Source organism: Penicillium maclennaniae (assembly GCF_028827695.1).
Source record: "Penicillium maclennaniae strain IBT 15551 chromosome Unknown utg000004l:1.0-3007600.0:1.0-3009580.0, whole genome shotgun sequence".
In the NCBI taxonomy this organism is placed as follows: Eukaryota; Fungi; Ascomycota; class Eurotiomycetes; order Eurotiales; family Aspergillaceae; genus Penicillium; species Penicillium maclennaniae.
In genome coordinates this window covers 73500-96473 of record NW_026623216.1, presented here as the reverse complement: position 1 = coordinate 96473, position 22974 = coordinate 73500, and the positions used below count along the sequence as shown (strand labels likewise).

Here is a 22974-nt window from a genome sequence, read left to right as displayed (position 1 = left end):
TACTATAGCATGCCTCGGGGCTGCACCGCGGTCGTCTATAGACAGAATCCACTGGGTAAGCGTATCCTCGTCTAAAATAGGTTATCTTATAGGTATGGGCGCGTGTGGTAGCCTTTGAACTGCAGCCATTAATCCGGTCCCGTACGGTCGACCGCGGCACATTGTAGACGCGTGCAGCGGCAGCAATAGAGGGAAGATCTTTATTCTGAATAGCCTGAATTGCAAGCTTAATCCTACCTTCTCGTTGGATAGAATCCTGCTTCTTTTCAGACCGTATTAGTGGCATAGTGGGGGATTCAAAGTGGTGGGTGGTGCATGGGGACGCGAATATTGATGGGGTGGCGGGTTTGCCGTGGTGGCGGGTTTGCCGTGGAACACGTTAAGGTATATTATTTGAAACGCTAATAAAAGCCTACACCACAATATTTAAGTATAAATAACCTATGGTTATTAATGTTCAAATTGGTAATCCATCGCGTTGACTATGTGTTTTAAAGATGGCGGGTCGCTTGTGAATTACGTTAGCGTTCTCTATGTGCACTTCGGCAGAGAGGATTCATTATAGCAAAAGGGGTGATTTGCATTGACTCTGTACTAGGAACATGGTTGAGACTGCCAAATACAAACAGACTTGACAAGATGGTGAATTAATCCCGTAGCTCCTTCGGGACGATCAAAAAACTAAGGACCAGCCCCGTACTTGGCCACTCCAAGGCCAATTGAAATTGTCCAGTGCACCAGGATGCACCAGGATGCACCTTAGACGTACTTCACCACAACAGAGTTACTGGTGACAGAGCTGGAGGTGAGTACCTTGTTGCTCTGTTCAATATCAATCAGGGTAGCACCAGAAGGACCGACGCTGGAGCTGCCATCGGTAGCCTTGGCGTTGGAGAAAGTCACAGTGCCGAAGTCAGCAAAAGGAACGAGGGAGCTGTTCTCCTCGAAGTCCTCGACAATCCACTCGGCATTGTACTCGCAAAGATCACCATCAACGCCACCAGTGAAGGTGTGAGTCACAGAGGTACCAGTGGACACATTCTCAATAGTGGCAGTGCCGGTAGTCTTGGAGGAGGCATCCACAGTGACCTTGATCACATTTCCAGCGGAAATGCTGATGCCACTGAAATCGTAGGCATAGTCGGGGTACCACTCGTACCAAGCGTCATAAGACACGGTACTACCCTCGATACAGAAGTCGACTCCAGTCTGGAGAATTGCGGTGCCGCAGGTATCTCCGTCAATGCCAACCCAGGCAGAGGCACAGTACTGCTCCCTGCTGGATGCACCGCTAGGCAGGCTGGGAGTAGGAACCGTGAATTCCGCAGTGACTGCAGTATATCCGGTGCCGATGAGAACAGCTCCCGCCCAGTTGGAGCTGTACTCCTCGTGCGAAGTCTTGTTCAAGTGGAGAACACTGTCAGTTCCGGGGATGAAGGGAGGGTTGCTTTGACGGCCTTTCAAGGAGCGAGCCATGTTGCGGGCCTGGCGCTTCGCAGACAGCGGTGCGGCGAAGGCCGCAGTCGCAAGGAGCGAGGTGTGGATGACAGCCGTTGAGAACTTCATCGTGAAAGTAACTTTGATTTGACTTGGAAGGTCTGGCTTTATGGAAGAATGGAATGCTGAACGAGGAAGGCTGAGGGCAGGCTTGCTTGGAAGAGAAAAGACCAGAACTGCCCTGAGGCACAGGCTTTATATAGTCTCCATGGCTTGTTCATGGCCTACGTACCCTCAATATCGTGATAGATAACCAAGATTGCGAGAAGTCAAAAGGACCATTCCGACTTCCATTCCGGCGATCCAAGCACCATGAGACTAATTGTTGATGCAACATCATGTACAGTAGGTCCATGCCACTAGGAACCAGCATGCAGAAGTTTCCTCCTGCCCATACGGCACTGGTGTATGTGGCGCCGTCGGAGACCGATGGGAAGTTTGAATTAATCTGAGAGATACAATTTGGGCCGGCCTGCAGAGATTCATGAAGAAACTCTAGCTCACATGGAGAGGTCATCAAGCTTGGACTAGCCTGATCCACAGTCGAGTATCTACCAGTTACAAGCCTTGAAACTCTGCCCAGCGTGACATCTGATGAATGAAGACTTCTCTGGTGGCTCCAAGTGTATTTACTTCCAGGGTCAAGGCGGGTATAATCAAGTATCTCGTGCTAAAGTTGGTGGATCACGGCCGCCCTTCGCGTTAAGACGACATTGTCAAGGACAAGGAGGGTCATTGTCAACTGTCTTATCCCTTATGTAAGACTCACAACAATTTGGACATCGATATCTTCCGACATGTACAACTCAGCTGGAAGGTGAAGCACCCCACATTCGTCAAACAAGATACACAGTCAGCCACAGGCGCTTTTTAGCGCCTCCACTTACCATGAACACAACAACTGCGGATTTCCGACGGGGGTGAGTATTGCGATAAGGAAGGTTCACCTGACAACCCAGTAAAGCGAGGCCAGGATTGCTTTGTATACCGGGGTTTGGCCGTGTCCGGATGAGCCCACGCGAACAAGGCAAAGATCGCCCATTATGGCTCTAGACTGTTGAATGATTTTCGATACGCGATGTCGATACGATGTTACTGTGGCGTGAGGCTAGGGAGCTCGTCTATCATCCATGTGTTGATGCGCACACTAAGCTTTTGACAAGCAACAGTGCCGAGCACGAGGCGGCCCCATTGTGCGAGGCACAAAAAATCATCATCAATGACTTCTGCTTGATAATGTCAACTTCCCCACAACGGTGGTGGCGGGGTTATTGCTGTGCTTAGGATTACTCAAGCGAAATTGGACTATAGCAAGTTTGTATCTTTATCCGTCAAGAGTGTTGCGGAGGATTAGATTGGACGCCACTACTGCAGCAAGCACGTTCACGCTAACTAGATTCGAAAATCACATCCGAAGTCCGCGATAGTGTTAGCGATGATTTTTGCCGGGATGTTGCCCCCTCCCCTAATATGCCGAATGATACCGCTCAGATAATTCTGGTGGACCAGAAAAATACACCACTACTTCAATTTCGAGGACAAGTTGACCTGGAAGCCCAGGTCGTCTGAGTCATGAAGGCACACCCAACGGTCGCAGCAGAAGCCCATCGCATATCAAGCGAAAGGGGGAACACGACCACAGCGAAATGGCCGAGAAGAGGTCCGACCGGCCGGACATGAGGGGAAGGCAGCCTCAGGCACTAACGGGCGAACTGAGTTCCACTCACTAGTTAAGGAGCTAACTACTGCTGGAGCTACTATCCAGTGCAATCTCCGAGACCTGGAAATTTCCCTGTCACAATCAAGGGATTTGATTTAATCGGCATTCGCGTGCATGATTCTAGTGAAAGGCACATCGATGTGCTCAGTTGCTGTTGTCATGCGATTCGACTGCATACCGTAACACTCGGTTTCTTGTGTGCCATCGTGCCATCCCGGTACGCCCGAAGCAGGATTCATGACAGTGCAGTGAAGTCAGCAGATTCTGCAGTCGTAAGGCCAGGTTCGATGTGATCGTCCCACTGAATGTCGAATGGAAGCGGGGAAAACATGCCCACCTCAAATGCATCCTCCAATGCCGGTCAGTCTGCCTCACTTTCGATGACATAGGAGGACTGAGGCCTCTCTCTAAGTTCGGGTCATCTGAAGAGGTGCTCTCAGGCTCTGGTGTATGATCAATATTGGTGAAGAAGTAATAGAATTAGGGATCCCCTTGCAGATGTTGGAGACATACAGCTAGGTGTTGTATGCGAGGCTGAACCTTGTCCACCCAGGCTCTCTCTTCAGTTCGCAGTTGTTCATGAAGTGGACCACGGAGAACAAACAATGCTGCCATGGAGGCTATCCGATAATATGATGCAGGTGAATCTTTCATAAGGTCAGACGTGGTGTCAAACCGGTGAAGCTTCATAATCGGACTTTCAGTTAGCCCGCTTCACAACCAGAGAATCTCCCGAACCAAGCAAGTAAAACACGTCAATTTGCAATTCGATGCCACTCGAAATTATTTGGATTTCATTCGCTCTGGCTTAGCCTACATGCTCATTTAGTGACGCACAAGAGATTGAAACACGTATTCACCTGGAAGTGAGTGACTTGTTGAACTTGATACATCCGTGGACTCCTGATCAAGGAGGCCCAAGACCGGGTCATTCATGTAAAGGAAGCCCATTCGCGCCTCTCAAAGTATCTTAGACATTTAATTGTTGACCCGACCAGAGAACCGGTGCAGTGAACCCGATCGGGGCTCTGTTTTTCGCAGGCGAACAAGAGCCTATTCGGCAGCTAATGGCGGAGGCCTCAATTGATAGGCTCTCTGCACAGGTCTGTCATAACCGCCCACTGTGGGCCTGAACCACGAGGCCCAGAAATCTTATAAAATACGTAGAATATCCTGGTTTAAAATTCACTAACCTTCAATAGGGATCCGATCGAAAAAAGCCTACCAGTATCCGGACGGGCGTTTCTACTGGTCTCTGGAAATGTGCTCCTATAGTTAATGAAACCCTAGCCTACTAGGACGTATATATCCCACTTACCCCCCATGGGATAGGCTAGGGTCGTAATTAATATGAGCTGGTGACTTGTGCCTACTAGTTATTCCTCGCTGAAGAAAATTAATTGCAATGCTCTATTTCTAGCGCGATGGGGTGTAACAAGATTGCCAAACCTCTTGGTTAAAGTGATATACTCACTGGCCCTGTCAACACTCACTGCCATCCAAAAAACAATAAAAGATCCAAATTAACTCAAATCAAAAATAAATATCAACACAATTCTGCCTGGGAAAGCAGCCACGTTGCTTTTTACTTGGGGTTAGTGCCATGCCCCATCACAGTCACCCCTTTCCACATTTCTCCACCCATATACAAATTCACAGCATGCCGGTCGAGACAAGACAAGGTCGTCATGTGTGGATCCTGCTAGCCACCCTTGCTAACCGGCATTGGGTAAACTTCGAGAACAACTGAATGGTGGCAACCAGCTTCTCCAATAGGAACTGAACACTATGCTGATCCATGTTCTCCTCAGTAGCTGAGACCATGAGCTCTAGCTGGGATCCGTGTTCCACGGAAATGATACCCAGCTGACCGTGCGCCAACTTGGAGCTGGCCCAATTGCAACCAGGCGACGAGCGAACACCACCAATCTCGACGGGCTCTGTGGCTTCTTCGCTTTGGTGGTGAACAAGGCAAGCCATTTTCGAGCCAGCTTGCCACCCTGTGCAACATTCTGCGATCGCATCAAACGATGCGTTGTCATGGGCAGTGATTTGTAGCTGCTGTACCTGAACATGATGCAAGAAATTCTCAACCGTCCAGTCAGGTTCAATCCTGATTCGAACAGGTAGATGATTCAAGCAGGGCCCAACGGCTGTATTCATGTCCAAAGGGGAACTCTCACGTCCGTGAACAACCTGACCTAAGATGATATCCGATTGCGCAGTTTGCTCAAACAGGACCCATGAGAAAGCGGCTTTCACGAGCGTTGACACAGTCATGTCCGGTGGAAGAGAGGGCATTGTCGTTTGGCTCTTTTCGGTTATGTCATTGTCCAAAATCCGTGCCTTTCCAGTTTGATTCAAGGGATCGAGAGCAGCGGACGGAGCACCTTCAAGGTATCGTCGCCAGAATGAAATGTCGGCTTTGTTCATTTCACCAATTCGGTTATAGGCGACATCTTTAAATTGCGTAGCCGGTGTGAGAGGCTCATTATGATAGGCTTTTTTGATTGTCTCCCACAGCAATGGTATGGAGGCCCCATCATACTGCGCATGGGATATGCGAAGTATCAATGCAGAGCATTGTTTGACGAGGCTAGTCACGAGAGTGAAGCTGACTGGTATTGTACCCTGGGCTGTAGAGGGTGGACCCTTTTGTTTGGACTCTCGAGCAACATATGCTTCTGGATCATCACAGTGAACAACATTCAGCAGAGGCCCGACTTCCCGGAGGATCACCTGGAAGAACCGGCCATTGGCCTCCACAAATACTGTGCGTAAGATGCTGTGGTGAGCCACAACCTGGCTGCACGCGCGTTTCAGTCTATCGATGTCCAAGGCCGCTGGGAACATGTGTGCCATGGAGACTGGCGATGCGTGGGTTATGTAGAAGACTTGGAATGGGAGCGCCGGGATTATATCTTCCACATTCTCTTTGACCAACGGATGTCCCGGTGTGGAATACGAAGCAAAAAGTTCTGCACGCTCGTGATCCGTAATCATGGAGTAGGGTGTATGGTACCGCAAGGAAGAAGCTGCAGTCTGTATCCCATGTTTGATATCGGCGGGGTTCACGGTTGCAGCATGTTGGGTAATGCGCATGATTGTTTTCCACTGGAACAAATTCTCCACTGAATGCACAATCCCAGCTGCCCGAGCCCTGGATGCGGCTTTGAGAGCCGAGATGGAATCACCTCCCAATTGGAAGAAGCTGTCCTCAGGGCCAATCTCGTCGGCGGCAATATCAAGTACTTTCGCCCAGATGTGCTGCAATTTCCGCTCCTTCCCCCATGGCGGGCACTCGCTTCTCTGAAGGGGCTTCAGCAAACAATGACTGCAGCTGCACTCGCGTTGCGCTCGCCGCCGAGTCTCTCAACCGCTTTCGGTCTATCTTGCCACTAGAGTTGCGAGGTACCCGTCGAAGGGGTACGTATGCAGACGGTACCATATAATCTGGAAGGATATCACCAAGTTGACGTCTGACACTCGATATTTGGGCGGCAAAGTTGGTCGTGGCAACGATCTCCAGGAAGGGATCGGTGAGGTGGATACCGATGAAGCCGTCTCAGCAGCTTTTGAAGCGACAAAGACAACCAAGCATTTGGAATTTATCGAAGCCATCGGAGTCACAATCTCAGCGACGATATCTGTCAGATCTTCGGGCCAGACCTCCTGCAGTCGCTTCTCAACTTCTGCGAGCTCAAATCGCTGACCTCGTAGCTTGACCTGGAGGTCTTTTCGTCCTACGAACGAGAGAGATCCGTCCTTCTCATAACGAACAAGGTCGCCTGTTCGATACACCCGGCCTTCCTCTCGACCAGCGGCGAAGCCAACACGTCGCATCCATGTTGGAGATGAGATGAAATTCGTAGCTGCTTGTTCTGGACTGTTCAAATATCCGCGACCTACGAGAGGCCCCTGAAGAAGAAGCTCCCCCACAGCACCAATAGGAGCGATTCGGTCAGGATTTCGTGGATCGGTCACCCAGCAGGCGCCTGCAATCGGGAAACCAATATTCCCGCCTTGGGAACTGGAGTTGATTGGGGACTGCACAGTAAACGTGACCGTGCACTCCGCTGGACCGTAACCGGATACGATCCGTGCATGTGGCACCCACTGCTTAATATCGCTTGGCCGAAGGGGTTCTCCACCGAGCATGATTGTCCGGAGTGACCCCAACTCGTTTGGCATCATTGCGCGCAATACACCCGGGGTTAAATAGGCGTGAGACGGTCGTAGTCTTTGTAATGCCTCAGTCAGCCGGCCTCTGCGCTCAGGCTCCATCAGAATGCAGATGCAAGCACCCGCAAGCAATGGACCGAGTATTTCCAAAATACTGACGTCGAAAGCATAGGAAGAGAAGTTCAGGACGCGGTCACCTAGACCAATACCCATCCGACGAGAAACTTCTTTAGTCATTGTCATAAAGGAACCGTCCTCTATCACAACTCCCTTGGGTTTACCGGTTGAACCAGACGTAAACACCGCATAAAGAGCACGAGATGGGCCCAAACGGGACGTCCTGTAATCTGGCATCGATGCACACTCGGATTCGATGCTCTGAGGCATAATCACAACATTGCGGAACAGAGCCTCGGCTTCGTGACGATGCTCGGGTAATGTGAGAATGAAAGGAGGCTTTACTTCTTCGCATATAGTCCGAAGCCGCTCTAGTGGATGCGAGGTGTCCAGGAGGACGAAGGCTGCCCCTGCCTTGAGCACGGCCAACAGCGCTACCACAGTCCAGCATGACCGATCCAAGTATATTGGAACGAAGACCTCCGATGAGACTCCCTGCAAACGCAAAAGTCTAGCGGTATGGCTCGAAAGAAGGTCTAATTCTTTATACGATAGACTGAAGTTGGAAGACGAGACGGCTAAACTCAATGGTTGCCTCTCACAATGCTGAGAAATCACATCAGTGACCGATGCCGGACATCGTGATGGGATTCCAACGTTCCAGGCTTGCAACTGCTGGACACCTTTGTCATTCAGTGTAGCAATTTCGTGCACCAGCTTTGCTGGATGACGGTGTACCTGCTGCAAAATGTGGCTGAATTGGTCTAGCATATGTTCCACCTGCCATGCTGGAATGACAGTCTCATCAGTGGACACTGCAACAGTCACCATGTTTGGCTTGAGCATGACGGCGAGTTGGATGGCGTAGGTGTTTGACGCAGAATCCCCGGATGATGTTCCCATGGGTTCCATAGGACCATTGACGGTGCCCAAGTTTTCAACCTCTCCTCTCCCTTCCACAAGTAGGGTTTGGAATGAACAGGCCTGCTTGGCCTCGGGTCCTGATGGCCGCAATTTCAGGTAGCCCAACTTGTTCGAGTGGAATGAGCTGTACTGTCCGCTCTTGCAAATTTCTGAGGGCATGCGAGACGGTCGCATTATTATTGATTTTCACGCGCAAAGGAAGCGTGGCTATTGTTGGACCAGCCATGCCTTCAATGCCATTGACGGATGCTGCTCGGCCAGGGGACACAATTCCATATACCACATCGTCATTACTCTGGTAATGAGACTGAACAAGAGCCCATGCGAAACGAATGGCGGTGGTTCGACTGACACATTCATCCATCACCGGGCCGGTCTCAACCGTTCGTACCGTTTGCTTCGAAGCCTGAGGCCGATATGATGAGGAGGGAAGTGTGGGAAATTGCTCGGCAGTAAGTTCATGGAACTCACGACGCCAGTGTTTGAGCGCATCCTTTTGTTGGGACATGGAATATTTGATAAAATCTTTGAATGGAGTCATGTCGGAGGGCTCCAATATCTGGCCCTGATAAACCTCTTGTGCACGGTGCACAAGGAGAGGCAGTGACCAAGAGTCATACAGAGCATGATGAATGGTGATCATCAGATCCTGTCGCTGAGCTTTAGTGGGATCTTCGCTCAGCACCGGGATGACTTCGAACTGCACAAGTGGCTGGCCTAGAAGAACGTTCCAATGTAACTTTTTCTCTTCCTTCATGTCCCCCGAGATCCAGTGAAGCTCGATATTCTGTACCAGGACCTGCATAAAGCCAAACTCCGATTGAATAAATCGGGTGTGCAAAATTCCGTTGTGTTTTGCTACCGTCTCCCAAGCAGTTTTCAATAAAGACAGGTTAACATCTGGCTCTAGACGGAAACGATGGTATGCGATATATGACCCGGGACGCTCCGCTGTCAAAGCTACCATACCGGCCTGCAATGCGGTACAGGGGTATATGTCCGCGATTTGCTCCATCGGGAGGTTGCATTGTTCCATTGCCTGTGCTTTCAATTCTTCCCGGTGATTTGCCGGGAGCATTGAAAATGGGGGCACGGAACCATTCAATTCTTTTGGTTCGGAGTTTGGCCATTCCTTCGGCCCTGGAAGCGAGCAATTCAGTGCGAGGTCGCTGAGCTTAGGATTCAGGAAGATATCTGAGACACCTAGTTGAATCCCGTGCTCACTGGCCGTGGCAGCCAGCCTCATTGCTGCGATCGAGTCTCCCCCCCAAGCGGAAAAAGTTGTCGTCAGGTCCGATCGTCTCTGCAGGGCGAGCCAGAACTTCAGCCCAGCAACTTTGCAATGCAAGTTCCCCCTTTGTCATTTCTCTTAACTGTCGCAGGTGGTGGCTGGTCGCTTCTCGACCAATCTGTGCTCGTAGCGCTTGAGATGCTGCATGGCGCAGTTCTTTTCGGTCAATCTTTCCATTCACCAATCGTGGTACCTGATAGACAGGAATGAATGCAGAGGGAATAAGAGAAGCTGGAACATCTGCCCGAAGACGTGATTTCATTTGCTCCACGGCCGCCTCGAAGTCTTGAACGTCGCCACTGTCTTCTGGTTGAACAATGGAGGCAACCAAGTGTGCATCTTTGGCATCATTTGGTGTGATCAAATCTGCAAAGACTTCGGGATCGTTGATAGGGAAGCACTCCTGAACGTGGTGCTCAACTTCGGCAAGTTCGATACGCTGTCCACGCAACTTGACTTGACGATCTTTCCGTCCGATGTATTGTATAGAGCCATCCACAAGACGCCTCACAAGGTCACCTGTTCGGTACAAGAGGCCCTTTGGGGAACCACGGATCTTGGATAACCAGATGGGATGTGGAAAGAATGCCGCTGCCATGGCCTCCGGACGATTAACATAACCGCGACCGACAATAGGACCCTCGATGAGCAGTTCTCCGACAGCACCCACAGGTACAAGCTTCTCTGGTTTGTTTGGATGCGCCACCCATGCGACACAACCAACAGGCTGTCCAATATTAGACTCATCTTGTGAAAGGTATTGCGGGGATGGCTGGGCCGCAGCAATGACAGAGCATTCTGAAGGGCCGTAGGCATTCATTAAGCGTAAATGTGGTGACCAGCGACGGACATCATCCCTAGTCATACCCTCTCCACCGAGCACAAGTGTTTCCAAGGTCGAAACATGCTGCGGATTTAGGATGCGTGCCACAGAGGGGGTCAGCAGAGTCCAGTTCACTCGCATCTCGCGGATTGCATGACCCAGTCTCTGACTTCTGTCTTCATCGGAGGGAATGCAGATACAGCCACCGACCAAAAGCGTGTCGAGCATTTCCACAATGCTAGCGTCAAACGCATAGGAGGCAAATTGAATGACCCGAGCGTTTTTGTCAAGACCAAGTACCTGGGTATGCGCGGCTGATGCTGACAGGAAAGACTGGTGCTCGATGACGCTTGCCTTTGGCCTGCCGGTCGATCCAGATGTAAATACAGCATATGCGGAGGACTTTGGACTAGCCACCGATGGTATGTTCTCTTTTCGAGCTCCTGAATTCGATATTTGGCTAAGGTCCTCCACGATGATGGGGTTCGGCGCTAGACTGGCTGCAAGTCCAAGGTACCTCGATGAAGTGATGATAACTGGACACTGGAAGTCTAGTTGCACCATCTCTTGCAGTCTCTCTGCTGGATGCGATGGGTCAAGCAAGATGAATGCTCCACCTGCTTTCAAAATGGCGATTATGGCGACAACTGTCCATTGGGATCTTTCACGGCATACTGGCACAAATACCTCGGGACCAACACCAAGCCGGGCCAGCTCTTTAGCCAGTAGCGATGAGATAAGGTCGAGGGTCTCATATGTGATCCGACCATCCCAAGAATCGACTGCAGGGGATGTGGGTTGCGCCGTCGCCATTCGTTCTATGTCAGTGTGAATACAAGATCGTACAGATTGCGGCAGGTTGTAATTGAAACTAAGCATCTGATCCTCATTCTTCCCCATTGACAGGTTTATGTCGCTTAGATTGACGATTTCAGGATCAATAAGTTGCAGAACGATGTGAAAAAAGGTGTCGGCCACCAATTCAGCCTGAGCTTCAGCCACAGCGTGCGTCCAGTATGTCAAATCACAATCGATGGTCTTTTCACGCGCAGTGATATTGATAGTCAAGTCATACTGTGATTTGGTAAGTGAGTGCTTCTCTGTTCCAAAGGCATGTTGTTGGGTGAAGATCTTGCCAAAGGTAAACCACACATACCTCAGTTGAGTCAATCCCATCTTCTGGTTGTAATTTAATCCTTTCAGACTGATCAGAAAACAGACTGCCGGCGTCCTTTTGTAACGACATCGCGGTGTTGAACAAAGGTTGACCCGAATGATTCAAAGAATGCATGACCTCTGCCAAAGAGCAATGTTGGTGATCAAGGCTTTGGGCGTAGGCCGCATGATTTTCGGCAAGCGTTGACAAGACCGATGATTCATCAGCCAAAGATAGGCGACAAATCAAAAGATTGATCAAAGGACCAGAGATATTGTGCGCATCTTGCACTGGAATATCCCGGCAAGCATTCAAATACCCGAAGCATACAGACTCGCTTGATGTGTATACACGAAGAACAATACCCCAAGCGACTTGTAGCAAACTGGAAATGGTGATGCCATGATTCTGGCAGAATGAGTAGAGATCTTGTCCATGATCCATTGAGAATGGCAACGATTTTAGGGAGCGTGATGCAGTCCTATGCTCTTTCAATCCAAGAGATGGAAAAACACAAGGGTGAACATCAGTCAAGTACTGCTTCCAATAGGACTCCGAGGCCTTGGAGTCCCGAGTGTGCAGATAAGCCAGATAATTGCTATAGCAGTCCGCAGGCTCGGCGTCTAGTGTCCCATTGCATGCTTGGTGGAATTCTGACAGTAATCTTTGCTCCGTGATACCGTCAACAAGGATGTGGTGGATAGCCAGCTGGCAGTAAGCTCCACCATGAGGCTCAATTGCGATGGTAAGCTGATGAGGTGGGCGACCCTTTGTGTTTGGCGATTTTGGATTCAACAGGAACTCGTCCGAAAGAGACGGAACTTGGCCCTCCGCACGCAATTCGGATCCCGACACCACCTTGATGTCTGCCTCGGTAGTTCTTAGAACTACTTGGACAGGATGACCGTGCCCTTTGACACCATCAGTGAAGACAGTGCGCAAGATGGGTTGACGGTCAACAACCTGCTGCCATGCTTGCTTCACCTCGGTGATATCGATTGAGGAGTTGGCTGACGTCGGGTACAGAGACCACCGGATATGCGACCAGTATACTTGAGGGTTTCTTAATTGGCTCAACCACATGCCTAGTTGAATAGGCGAGCAAGGAAACATATCCTCGATTCCAGACGGAGACACATCGAATCGACCTGAGACCTGATGGAGTAGGCTGTGAAGGTGCTCCTCGCTTGCAAGTGATAGCAGCGGAAAATCGACAGCAGCGAGTCGCTGTTCCTGCTGCAGATCCATGGGGAGTTCCTCAAGGGTTTGTAGGCAATTGTTGATCCATTGCTCTAGTCGTTCCTGGTGCTGTAATCGTTGATTATAAATAAAGGACAAGTTGAGAGAGCCGTTCATGACGGTTGCGTTCACATCAATGAGAGCCATGCGCGGCAAATCAGCTGCCATGGGGAGAAGGGAATCATCTTGGACCGATGTCATCTGAAGAAAGGCACCAGGTCTTTCTAATTGTTGGAAAAGACCGGTGTAGTTGAAAAGAATCTCCATTGGGAAATGATTTTGGAATACTTCCGGTCCCTCAGGGTGGAGAAATCGGGACGCAAAGTATGCCCACCCGTTAGTGGATATGCTCCGGCGACCGTCTTTTGTGAGCTGCAAGACCCTCCTGACGTTGTTCTCTTTCTTAACATCCAAATACACAGGGGCAATAGTGGTGAACCACCCAACTGTACGGGATATATCAATTTCTGAGTCCCAGGGTTCTCTCCCATGCCCTTCGGTAAACATGGTGGGTGCAGGTCGATTGTCAAAGGCCTGAACAAAGGCGTAAAGAACGGCTGCCTGAATGATTTCCACTGGCTGGGTGTGAAATGCGCCATTTGCAGCACCGATTATCGCCTCTGTTGTTTCCTGCGATACTGTGATGGTTCGTCGCGTTGCATCCGCCCAAGTATTCGCACTCAAGACAACTTCCGAGCCCCAGTAGTCCATTGAGGGACGTGGAATTTCTGTCTTCAGGGTTTCACGGGGATTAAGAGATACGCTGGCATAGCTTTGTTGGAGCCGGGACCATTGCTGGAATGACATGGAGAGAGGTTGTATCGTACGGCCCGTGCTGAGGATATCTTCCAGGTCCTGCAGCAGGATGCGCCATGACACTAGGTCAATCACAAGATGATGGGCCATCAACACCAAGAACTGCTCCCCAGTGTCTGTAGCGATAACGTCAACAATGATCATCACTCCCTGGACGATATCAAGCGTGCTCTGGCTGATTGACAAAATCTTCTGCAAAGCTTTACGGTCATTTATAGAGGGCACCCGATGCTCTCTATATCGAAGGCTTCTAGACACATCAGGGCTAATAATCTGTCCCCATTGACCATCGGCTCGTCGTTCAAAACGGGCACGGAGCATTGAATGAGTCGTGACGATCTTCTCAATTGCTCGTTTAATCTTAGGAGGTGGAAGTGGTTTACCGAGCCGAAGAATGAACTCGAGAGTAAACTTGTTGTGACCATTTGGCACTCGCTCAAAGAAGAGCTTCTGGATCGGGGAAAGTTCAAACCACACCTCCGTTTGTTCATCCTCCCCGACCGAGGCAAAAGAGACGGACCCTGAATCTTGGATCCTTTCCGCCAGTTGCCTGATGCTTGGAAACTGGAAGATATCGGCAACAGCTACTTTCAATCCGACGGTGCGACATCCTGCAGCGACTTGCATCGCGCTAACGGAATCCCCTCCCAGACGAAAGAAGCTTTCCGTAGTGCCGATTTCTTCAACAGTTCGATTTAGTGCCTTGGCCCAGATATGTTGAAGCTTTTCCTCGCGAGAAGTTGATGGCACCTCCGGATGCATTTTCACGGCTCGATATGCCTTCATCTGCTCCAAGGACAGCTTATTGGCCTGCTCCTGGATGGAACGTCGATTGGTCTTCCCAGATGGCGTCAGAGGTACATGGGATATGGGTAGGTAAAACCGTGGAATCATGAAAGATGGTAGAACATCCGACATGATGGTCTCTGCCACAGCACATGCTTCACAGAACTCGTCGCTTGGAGGGAGAAACTCGGCTTGATGATTGCCATCGTCACTTGGAGACGCAGGGAGACATATAAACGCTACCAGTAAAGCGTCTGGTCGATGATCATTGATACTGTTTGGGGCAGAGGACCGGAGAACGTCTGCAAGGGTCTGGCGGGCTTTCGGGAATGCTTTGTGAAGATGGTACTCAATGTCCGCCAGTTCTAGACGCTGTCCGTGTAGCTTGACCTGAGTATCCTTCCGTCCGAAGTATCGGAAACTGCCATCACCGGTAGCTTGCACCAAATCTCCGCTTTTGTATAGTTTTCCAGATTGAGGGGAGCCAAATTCCAGGCGCCAGGGAGGTGCTTCAACGAACACCCGGGCCGTCTGCTCGGGATTCGATAGATAACCCTTGCCAACGACTGGTCCTTCTATCAATAGTTCTCCGGTGCATCCCAGCGGCATGAGCACCCGATGATCCTTTGGATGAACGACCCATCCAAATCCCCCCTGTGCTAAATCCTATATTCGCTGGATCGTTGCTCTTGAGACTTGGTTGTACACTGAACACTGCTGAGCACTCCGCGGGGCCGTACGCATTTCCAACGTGTACAAAGGGCTCCCAGCGGACAACGTCGCTAGCCAGAACTGCTTCTCCGACAAACATCAAAACCTTTAACGACTGAACACTGTCAGGGCTCATGATCCGGGTGACACTGGGCGTCAGGCACGCAACGTTCACTGCAAAGCGGTTCATAGATTCCACAAGATGACTGTAACAGTCTTCCGTTGACGGAATGCAAACACAGCCTCCCTGAATCAGCGTACTGAGAAATTCGATAATGCAAGAATCAAATGCTGGAGAGGCAAATTGTAGTACACGCGACTGCGGTGTGAAGTGGTATAGCTTGCCATGGGCCATAGAACTTGAAGCAAAGCCCTCGTGATGAATAATTACTCCTTTGGGGGTTCCCGTGGATCCAGAGGTAAATGTCAGATAGACGGGATCCTGTGGGCTGACCGAGGGCTTTTGGGATGAATTAATGCAATTCAGCTGCTCTGAGTCAAATGTATCCACGTTAAGCAACGCCTGGATCCCCAGCTGGGCCGCCAGATCAATATGCCAGCCGCAAGTCAACACCAGGGGGGGCTTCAACAGCTTCACACATATGCTGTAATCGGGACTGTGGGTATGACGGTTCTAACAGCACAAACGCAGCACCAGCTTTCATGACAGCAAGCATGGCGACAGCCATCCACTTGGTCTTTCCCAAGAGAAGTGGTACAAATGCCCCAGGGCCAACACCATGCCAGCAAAGACGGTCAGCCAATGCTGAAGACAACTCATCGAGGGCTAGGTATGAATAGCTGCCGTCCCAGCTATTGATGGCGGGGGCAAGAGGCTGTTGCCGCGTGCGACTTTCAATTAGAGAATGAACACACGACACGACATCAGGGCGCTTTGTCAAGATGTTCTGGCTGCGGAGATCGCTCAAGTCTTCGGGGCTCACGGCATTGATATTGGAAAGTGTGAGGCCCGGTTGAGTATCGATCTGCCCGTAAATATGGCTGAATTGGGAGAGAATCCGCTCCATTTGACAGACATCGGTTGCTGCCGGGTCAAAAGAAGCCTCAATCCACATTGTCATGGTCGAGGGACGACATCGTAGGACCAAAGGATACATATCGTACGTCACTTGGGTCGATCGACTTTGGGAGAACATTTCGGGAAGTTGATGGCCATCTCGAGGCTCGACCGAGATCAGGGTCCGGAAATTACACGCTGCGGCTGGACCAGGTCCAAGGCGAAGCAGATTTTGCAATCCAACATGTTCGAACTCCATAGATGCTGCCCATTCGTCCTGTACTGCAATCAAGGCATCTGCAACGGTATTCTGCCCGCACAGCTTGATGCGCACCGGTACACTAGCGAGTGCAGGACCGCTCAGGTCCTCAATTCCCGCAACGGACACTGCACGGCCCGCGTTGACTGCTCCAAATAATGTGTCGTCAGAACCAGTATAGACCGATTGCAGGATTGCCCACGCCAACCGAATCTTGGTGCCGACAGTGCTTGAGGAACCATTGCCAGATTGGATGCTAAAGGATCTCTCTAGCCGCTCGGTTGGCCTGGAAGCATGGCCCACTATGGGTAGTTGGGGAAACACGCCCATCGTGCCTTTGTGAGCATCACGGAACATGGATTCCCAGAAATCATTGGCTTTGTCTTTGGTCCGCTGTACATGATCCACTAGAGGCCGAAAGGGGTGGGAAGACAGTTCCTCGCCTCTGTAGGCTGCGTCGGCTTGGCGCAATAACAATGCCATAGACCAGTGGTCGCAGATGGAATGATGGATTGTCACTTTCAGCTTATGTTCGGTGACATTGAAGAAGAAATACGCCAGCGGACCTCCTGCTTGCCAGGAAGGGCTGGTGATCTCACCATTTATGCTGTCGTCGGTGTCCTGCACCTGCCATGGAATGGATCCTCGCACTACTGCCTGCACACAGCCGCGCTGACTAGTTGGAATCATCCGAGTCCTCAAAATCGGGTTCGCTTGGGCCGTCGTAATCCAGACCTCCTTCAGCTTATGGTGGTCAATCTCCCGTGGAAGGCGATATTCGTGTTCGATGGTGTATGCTCTCGGGTCTTTGAAAGTGAGGGCTATCATTGCTTCCTGGAGGGCAGTGCAGTCATATACATCTTCAATATCTTCTAGGGGAGCAATGGCATTGATCGGCCACTTGTTGCCAGATTCCATCTATTTCATTCTCCTCCTCGGTCGATGGAGACGGAGTAAGGGGTTCTTTGTTGAACGAGATCCATGTTTCCTCCAATGAGTCTCCCGGTGGGGTGATGGCCCTTGGGGCCGGGAGATCTGTTGGTGCCCTCATACTGTATTCGGGATGCTTTGGTACCGTAATCTCAGATTACTTTGCTGTCCATTCAATCAGAAAATATACCTATGCTGTTGGGGTCCATATTGACATACCTGTGTCCTTCAACCGTAGCTGTCTTGTGTAGTTCTGGGGGTTTTTTTTCAACGCAGGAGCAATCTCGTCGGCATTGTACCTGCTATGAGAATAGGGAGTTCGTAATTGACAGCCAAGAGGCGAGTTGAAATAAAACTTATACTAGAATATCAGCGACATCAATAGTACCCAGGGCTACACCTTCGAATAACCTCGCTATGGCTCTATAGAGTTTCGGGATAAATATAATGCGCCTTGATCAAGATTAGTTCGCATAAACCGTTGGTATACGCCCATTGGCAATGTAACATAATAGCTTCCTTTGACGCGCACAGTAAACTCTACATCTAAAATTAATATCTTTCACGACGGCTTCTTCTTTTCCGGCGATGTTCGCTTCTGTTTGCGTTCTGCCAAGCACTCACGATGTATATTCATCATCGATTGAGCTTGTTCCATAATTTTCACAATATGCTACCGAGATTGGCAATCTGAAAGTCCTAGAATAAAGAGGGTTTCATCCCGTCGGAACTCTAAGTTATCCCCACACCTTGACATCACCACTCGCTCGCCTTATTATACCATTTTGGCCAATGCAATAACCAGAGAATTCTGATGACTTTGAGACTATGGAGCTTAATCCTTGCTTGAGGGCCTGTGACGGCCTTGAGTGGTTCGCGTCTTACTGGGATCTGAGCGCTAAGAGCCCCCCTTGATTCTTGGCGTCCGAAAGATGACCCGCGGTGTTCTTCAAACGTAAATTCAGTTTCTCAGTTACACAAGAAGCTAGAATTCTCCTCACACGAAACTAGAACCCCGAGATGTTGCAGAAGCCCTTGTTCGACAAACAACCGAGAAACAAAGGGGTTTCTTGCATCAAAACGTTGGGTTGACAGGGTGAAAATGCATTCTCCGTCAGCTTCCCCGCATCGTGTCGAAACGCAGGACATACCAACATCGCCAGAGAATAACTCCATCGCCAGTCCAGATATGGTCGCTCGTTCAGCAAAGTCAAAAGATGAGACAGCCAAACCAGCAAGTCTCGGTAGCTATGCGGTAGGCTTTGATTCATTGATGGACCTGGCTTTGTCTACTATCGCTCACACCTCCTCCAGAGGATTCTATCATATGGTGCCTCTGATGGGGGTATATATATTATGATTCTAGGCCTGGTTTGTGCCATGGCTTCGGGAATTGTGCGTTAGAGCAAATGTCGAGCAGTACTCATGATCAACTAATGACATTCCAGGCTCTTCCGTTGATGAACATTGTCTTTGGTCAACTGGTCGGCAGCTTCAACGGGTACTTTATTCCAGGATCGGGTATCACAGAGCAATCGTTCAAGTCTTCGGTCAACCAAGACAGGTAAATATCGCATTCTATTGCTCATGGCAGCGAACTTACCGTCTTCTTCTAGCTTGTATATTGTGTATTTGTTTATCGGCAAATTCGTTCTGACTTACATATCCATGGTACTGTGATTTTTCACCTCCATAGCTCCGTTGTTACTGAGACAAGACAGATTTGTTTTCGATTGATCAGTTTTCGCGCCTCGGGGGCCTTGCGCCTGGAGTACACCCAAGCTCTCTTTTCACTTCCTGTGAGCAAGCTGGACGAGATGTCAGTCGGAACTGTCACACATGCGATTACAGCGCTGTCAAATACGATCCAGCAAAGTGTTTCTGATCGACTTGCCATTCTGTTCCAGTCACTCGCCTTGCTCATCGCGGCTTACGCAATCGCATTCCGTTATTCCTGGGCACTGACGCTTGTTGTCAGTGCGGCCATTGTATTTGTGATCCTTGGGTTTAGCCTGACAATGCCGTTTCTGGTCAAGGCGCAGCAGAGTGTGGACAAAGCGGACGAGAAGCATGCAGCCCTCGCCGCAGAAGTATTCGGCTCTGTTCGGACAGTGTTCGCCCTGGGTGCTGAGCAACCGCTATTCAAAAAGTATACACGGTGGGTCGAGGAAGCACGAAAACGTGGCCTGCGCATGTCTCTAGTCAGTGGAATTCACCTGGCAATGCTCTTCTTTGCCATGTATGTCAGCTTCGCCCTGGCCTTCTGGTTTGGGTTGAAGCTGTATCGTGAAGGTCACATTGCTAATATTAACACCGTGATCACGTATGATTATTCCATCTTTCCAATCCTTATGATGCCGAGTTCTGACAATCATTTAGGGTATTCTTTTCTGTGCTCCTCGTGGTCACTATTTTGGGAGGCATTGCGGGGCCATTGATGGCTATCTCGAAGGCCATAAGTGCATCAGGTGCCTTTTTTGGTGTTATTGATTCCAAGCAGGATAATCCACTTGGAATTCGTGAGCCAGAAGTATCCAGCCATGCTGATATCGTGCTTCAGGACGTGACATTTGCCTATCCAACACGAACAGAAATGACTGTGCTTAAGGGATTTCATGCACGCTTTGAGCGGAATAAAACTACGGCTCTGGTTGGACCCTCCGGTTCGGGGAAAAGCACAATTGTCGCTCTGATTGAGCAATGGTATCAACTTCGGTCGGAGGAAGAAGAAGAGGCCACGTCGGGTCATATCCATGTGGGAGGTCACAACATCAATAACTTGGATGTGAAGTGGTGGCGATCCCAGATTGGACTTGTTCAGCAAGAGCCGTTTCTGTTCAATGATACAATATACAACAACGTTGCTTTTGGTCTGATCGGATCGCAGTGGGAGAATGACACAGAGCCTGTGAAGATGGAACTCATCACCGCAGCTTGCAAGCAAGCCTTTGCAGATGAATTTATCGACCGCCTTCCCATGGTATCGTTACACCTTTTTCGCTACATTCCTTTTTTATTTCCATTTCATCTGATTATTCCATCTATAGAGCTACTTGACCACTGTTGGGGAAGGTGGAATCGCATTGAGTGGCGGGCAGCGCCAAAGAATTGCCATCGCGCGAAGCATCGTCAGCCAACCCCAAATTCTTATTCTTGATGAAGCGACCAGCTCGATCGATATCAAAGGAGAAAGGATTGTGCAAGCAGCCCTCGATCGTGTGTCCAAAGATCGCACTACAATCATGATCGCTCATCGCTTGTCCACCGTCCGCCGCGCGGACAAGATCATCGTCATGAAAGACGGCCATAACGTTGAAGAAGGTTCTCACCAAGACTTGATAGACAAGGAAGGAATATACCATAGCTTGGTTCATGCTCAACGGCTGGAGCCACTGACAGATTTGATGGAAGCCGACGTGCCGGGTTCGATTTCTTCCCAGAAAGAAGACGAACTCAGCCCTCAAGATTGCACCACAAAAGAACCCGTCGAGCAAATTTTCCAGGATCCTCCCGAGCCTGAAAGAGGCTTTGGCTTTTTCCACACCTTTGGGGTGCTCATTTATGAGAACCGTAGCCATTGGGTTTTATATGCACTGACGCTGATCGGGGCTGTAGGGGCAGGGTGTAAGTATTAACCATACTCTTCCGCACATTTCCAGATATACGCTTACAGGGTCCAATAGCCGGGTTTTCCCTGCAAAGTTGGCTATTTGCCAGACTTGTGCAGGTTTTCCAGTTCACAGGCGAGAAGCTCGTGCACGCTGCAAACTTCTGGGCGTTGATGTTTTTCATCCTCGCCCTTGCCATGGCGACCTTCTATTTCATGCTAGGATTTTCGTCGAATTCGATCTCGATGGTGAGCCTACATACATCCACGGACTTCAACCAAAGCTAATTGTTCAGTTTGTCGTGTCCAACGCTCGGATGGATTATTTCTACAACCTATTGTCCAAACCGGTGTCATACTATGACCGCGAGGAGAATTCCTCAGGTACTCTGATGTCCAGACTCTCCACTAATTCAAAACAGTTACAGGAGATGTTTGGTCCCACTGGCGTTTTCCCTCTTATTTCGATCTTCAACATCATGGGATGTGTTGCAATCTCCTTCGCCTTTGGATGGAAGCTGGCAGCTGTCACTTTTTTTGCCGCCATGCCATTCTTATTTTTCTCTGCCTTCATGCGCATTCGATATGAGATCAAATTCGAGAGCCTAAATGCCGAAGTTTATGCCGATAGCTCCAAGTTCGCAACGGAGGCGGTCCGGGCCTTCAGAACTGTCACTGCTCTAACCATGGAAGATACAATTTTGGAAAGATATTCAAAGTTGCTGAAAGATCAGCGTCAAAAGGCCATCCGGAAAGCGTGGTACGCAACGTTGATATTTGCGTTTTCCGACAGTGTTGAGCTATGTGCCATGGCGCTCGCCTTCTGGTACGGCGGTCAGCTCCTCGCGTCCCACGAATATGATCCAGTTGCATTTTTCGTGGTATATATTGCCATTATTCAAGGCGGCCAATCGGCTGGGCAGTTCTTCAGTTTTGGTCCAAATATTGCCCAGGCTAAGGCTTCTGCCAATCGCATATTGGCTGCACGGCTACCCACCGCGGGACAGCTTCAGCATGTTCCGGTGGGGCCGCTCTCTTCTTCGGAGTACACGCCGAGTCCCTCTGTTGAACTGCAAAATGTCTCTTTCCAATATTCTTCTCGGGAGGTACCGACATTTGTGAATCTGAACCTCGCCATTGAGAGTGGTCAATTCGTAGCATTTGTCGGACCTTCAGGTTGCGGAAAATCTACGCTTGTCTCGCTACTCGAGCGCTTCTATGACTGCACTCAGGGAAGCATCCTATTTGGTGGCCGAGACATTTGTTCCATCGAACTGCCCTCTTACAGAAGTGCTTTGTCGCTTGTCGCCCAGGAGCCGAAACTCTTCGAAGGCACCATCCGTGAGAATCTCCTTCTCGGTCTACAAGCCCCCAACAACCCAAATACCGAGGAACAAATGATCCAAGCATGCAAGGACGCCGAAATCTATGACTTCATAATATCCCTGCCGGATGGCTTCTTGACGGAACTTGGCGTCAACGCTCAGTCCTCGCTGAGTGGTGGGCAAAAACAGCGTCTTTGCATTGCGCGAGCCCTGATCCGAAAACCGCTACTTCTCCTTCTTGATGAGGCTACATCCAGTTTGGACTCTCTAGTCGGAAAGTCTCGTGCAAAGCGCTATGGAGAGATTAGCAAGCAAGCGCAACATGACTATCATTGCGGTCGCGCACAGACTAGCAACCATTCAGAAAGCCGATGCAATTTTTGTCTTTGGAGAAGGGGCCTCGGGGAAGGGATCGAGGATTCTTGAGTCCGGAACGCATCATGAATTGTTGCGCAGAAAGGGGGCTTATTGGCAGATGGTATATTTCCCGCTGAGCCATATCTACTTCTTATAACTAACGTGATCATAGTGTCAAGCGCAAGCTCTAGACCGGTGATAGAATGAACCCTGCAA

The 22974-nt window shown here is 50.0% G+C and overlaps 3 protein-coding genes across 3 annotated transcripts; 1 reads left to right on the top strand and 2 right to left on the bottom strand.

Moving 5' to 3' along the window:
* Positions 1-759: 759 nt before the first annotated feature.
* Positions 760-1566, bottom strand: N7477_004233 (A4/G1 family peptidase; the record flags this gene model as incomplete). Its single annotated transcript, XM_056965896.1, has 1 exon — positions 760-1566. The coding sequence occupies one exon, from the start codon at positions 1564-1566 to the stop codon at positions 760-762; it is 807 nt and encodes a 268-aa protein (XP_056822677.1).
* A 3337-nt stretch (positions 1567-4903) lies between these two features.
* N7477_004232 (uncharacterized protein) lies at positions 4904-17457 on the bottom strand (the record flags this gene model as incomplete). The annotated part of the gene is made up of 8 exons (XM_056965895.1): positions 4904-6557; positions 6633-8545; positions 8607-9609; positions 9665-11628; positions 11711-15205; positions 15258-15436; positions 15524-15867; positions 15911-17457. The coding sequence occupies 8 exons, from the start codon at positions 17455-17457 to the stop codon at positions 4904-4906; spliced, it is 12099 nt and encodes a 4032-aa protein (XP_056822676.1).
* Positions 17458-18658: 1201 nt separating this feature from the next.
* Positions 18659-22827, top strand: N7477_004231 (ABC transporter B family protein; the record flags this gene model as incomplete). The annotated part of the gene is made up of 8 exons (XM_056965894.1): positions 18659-18724; positions 18784-18864; positions 18918-19033; positions 19211-19792; positions 19849-20449; positions 20517-21093; positions 21153-21325; positions 21373-22827. The coding sequence occupies 8 exons, from the start codon at positions 18659-18661 to the stop codon at positions 22825-22827; spliced, it is 3651 nt and encodes a 1216-aa protein (XP_056822675.1).
* Between the last annotated feature and the right edge of the window lie 147 nt (positions 22828-22974).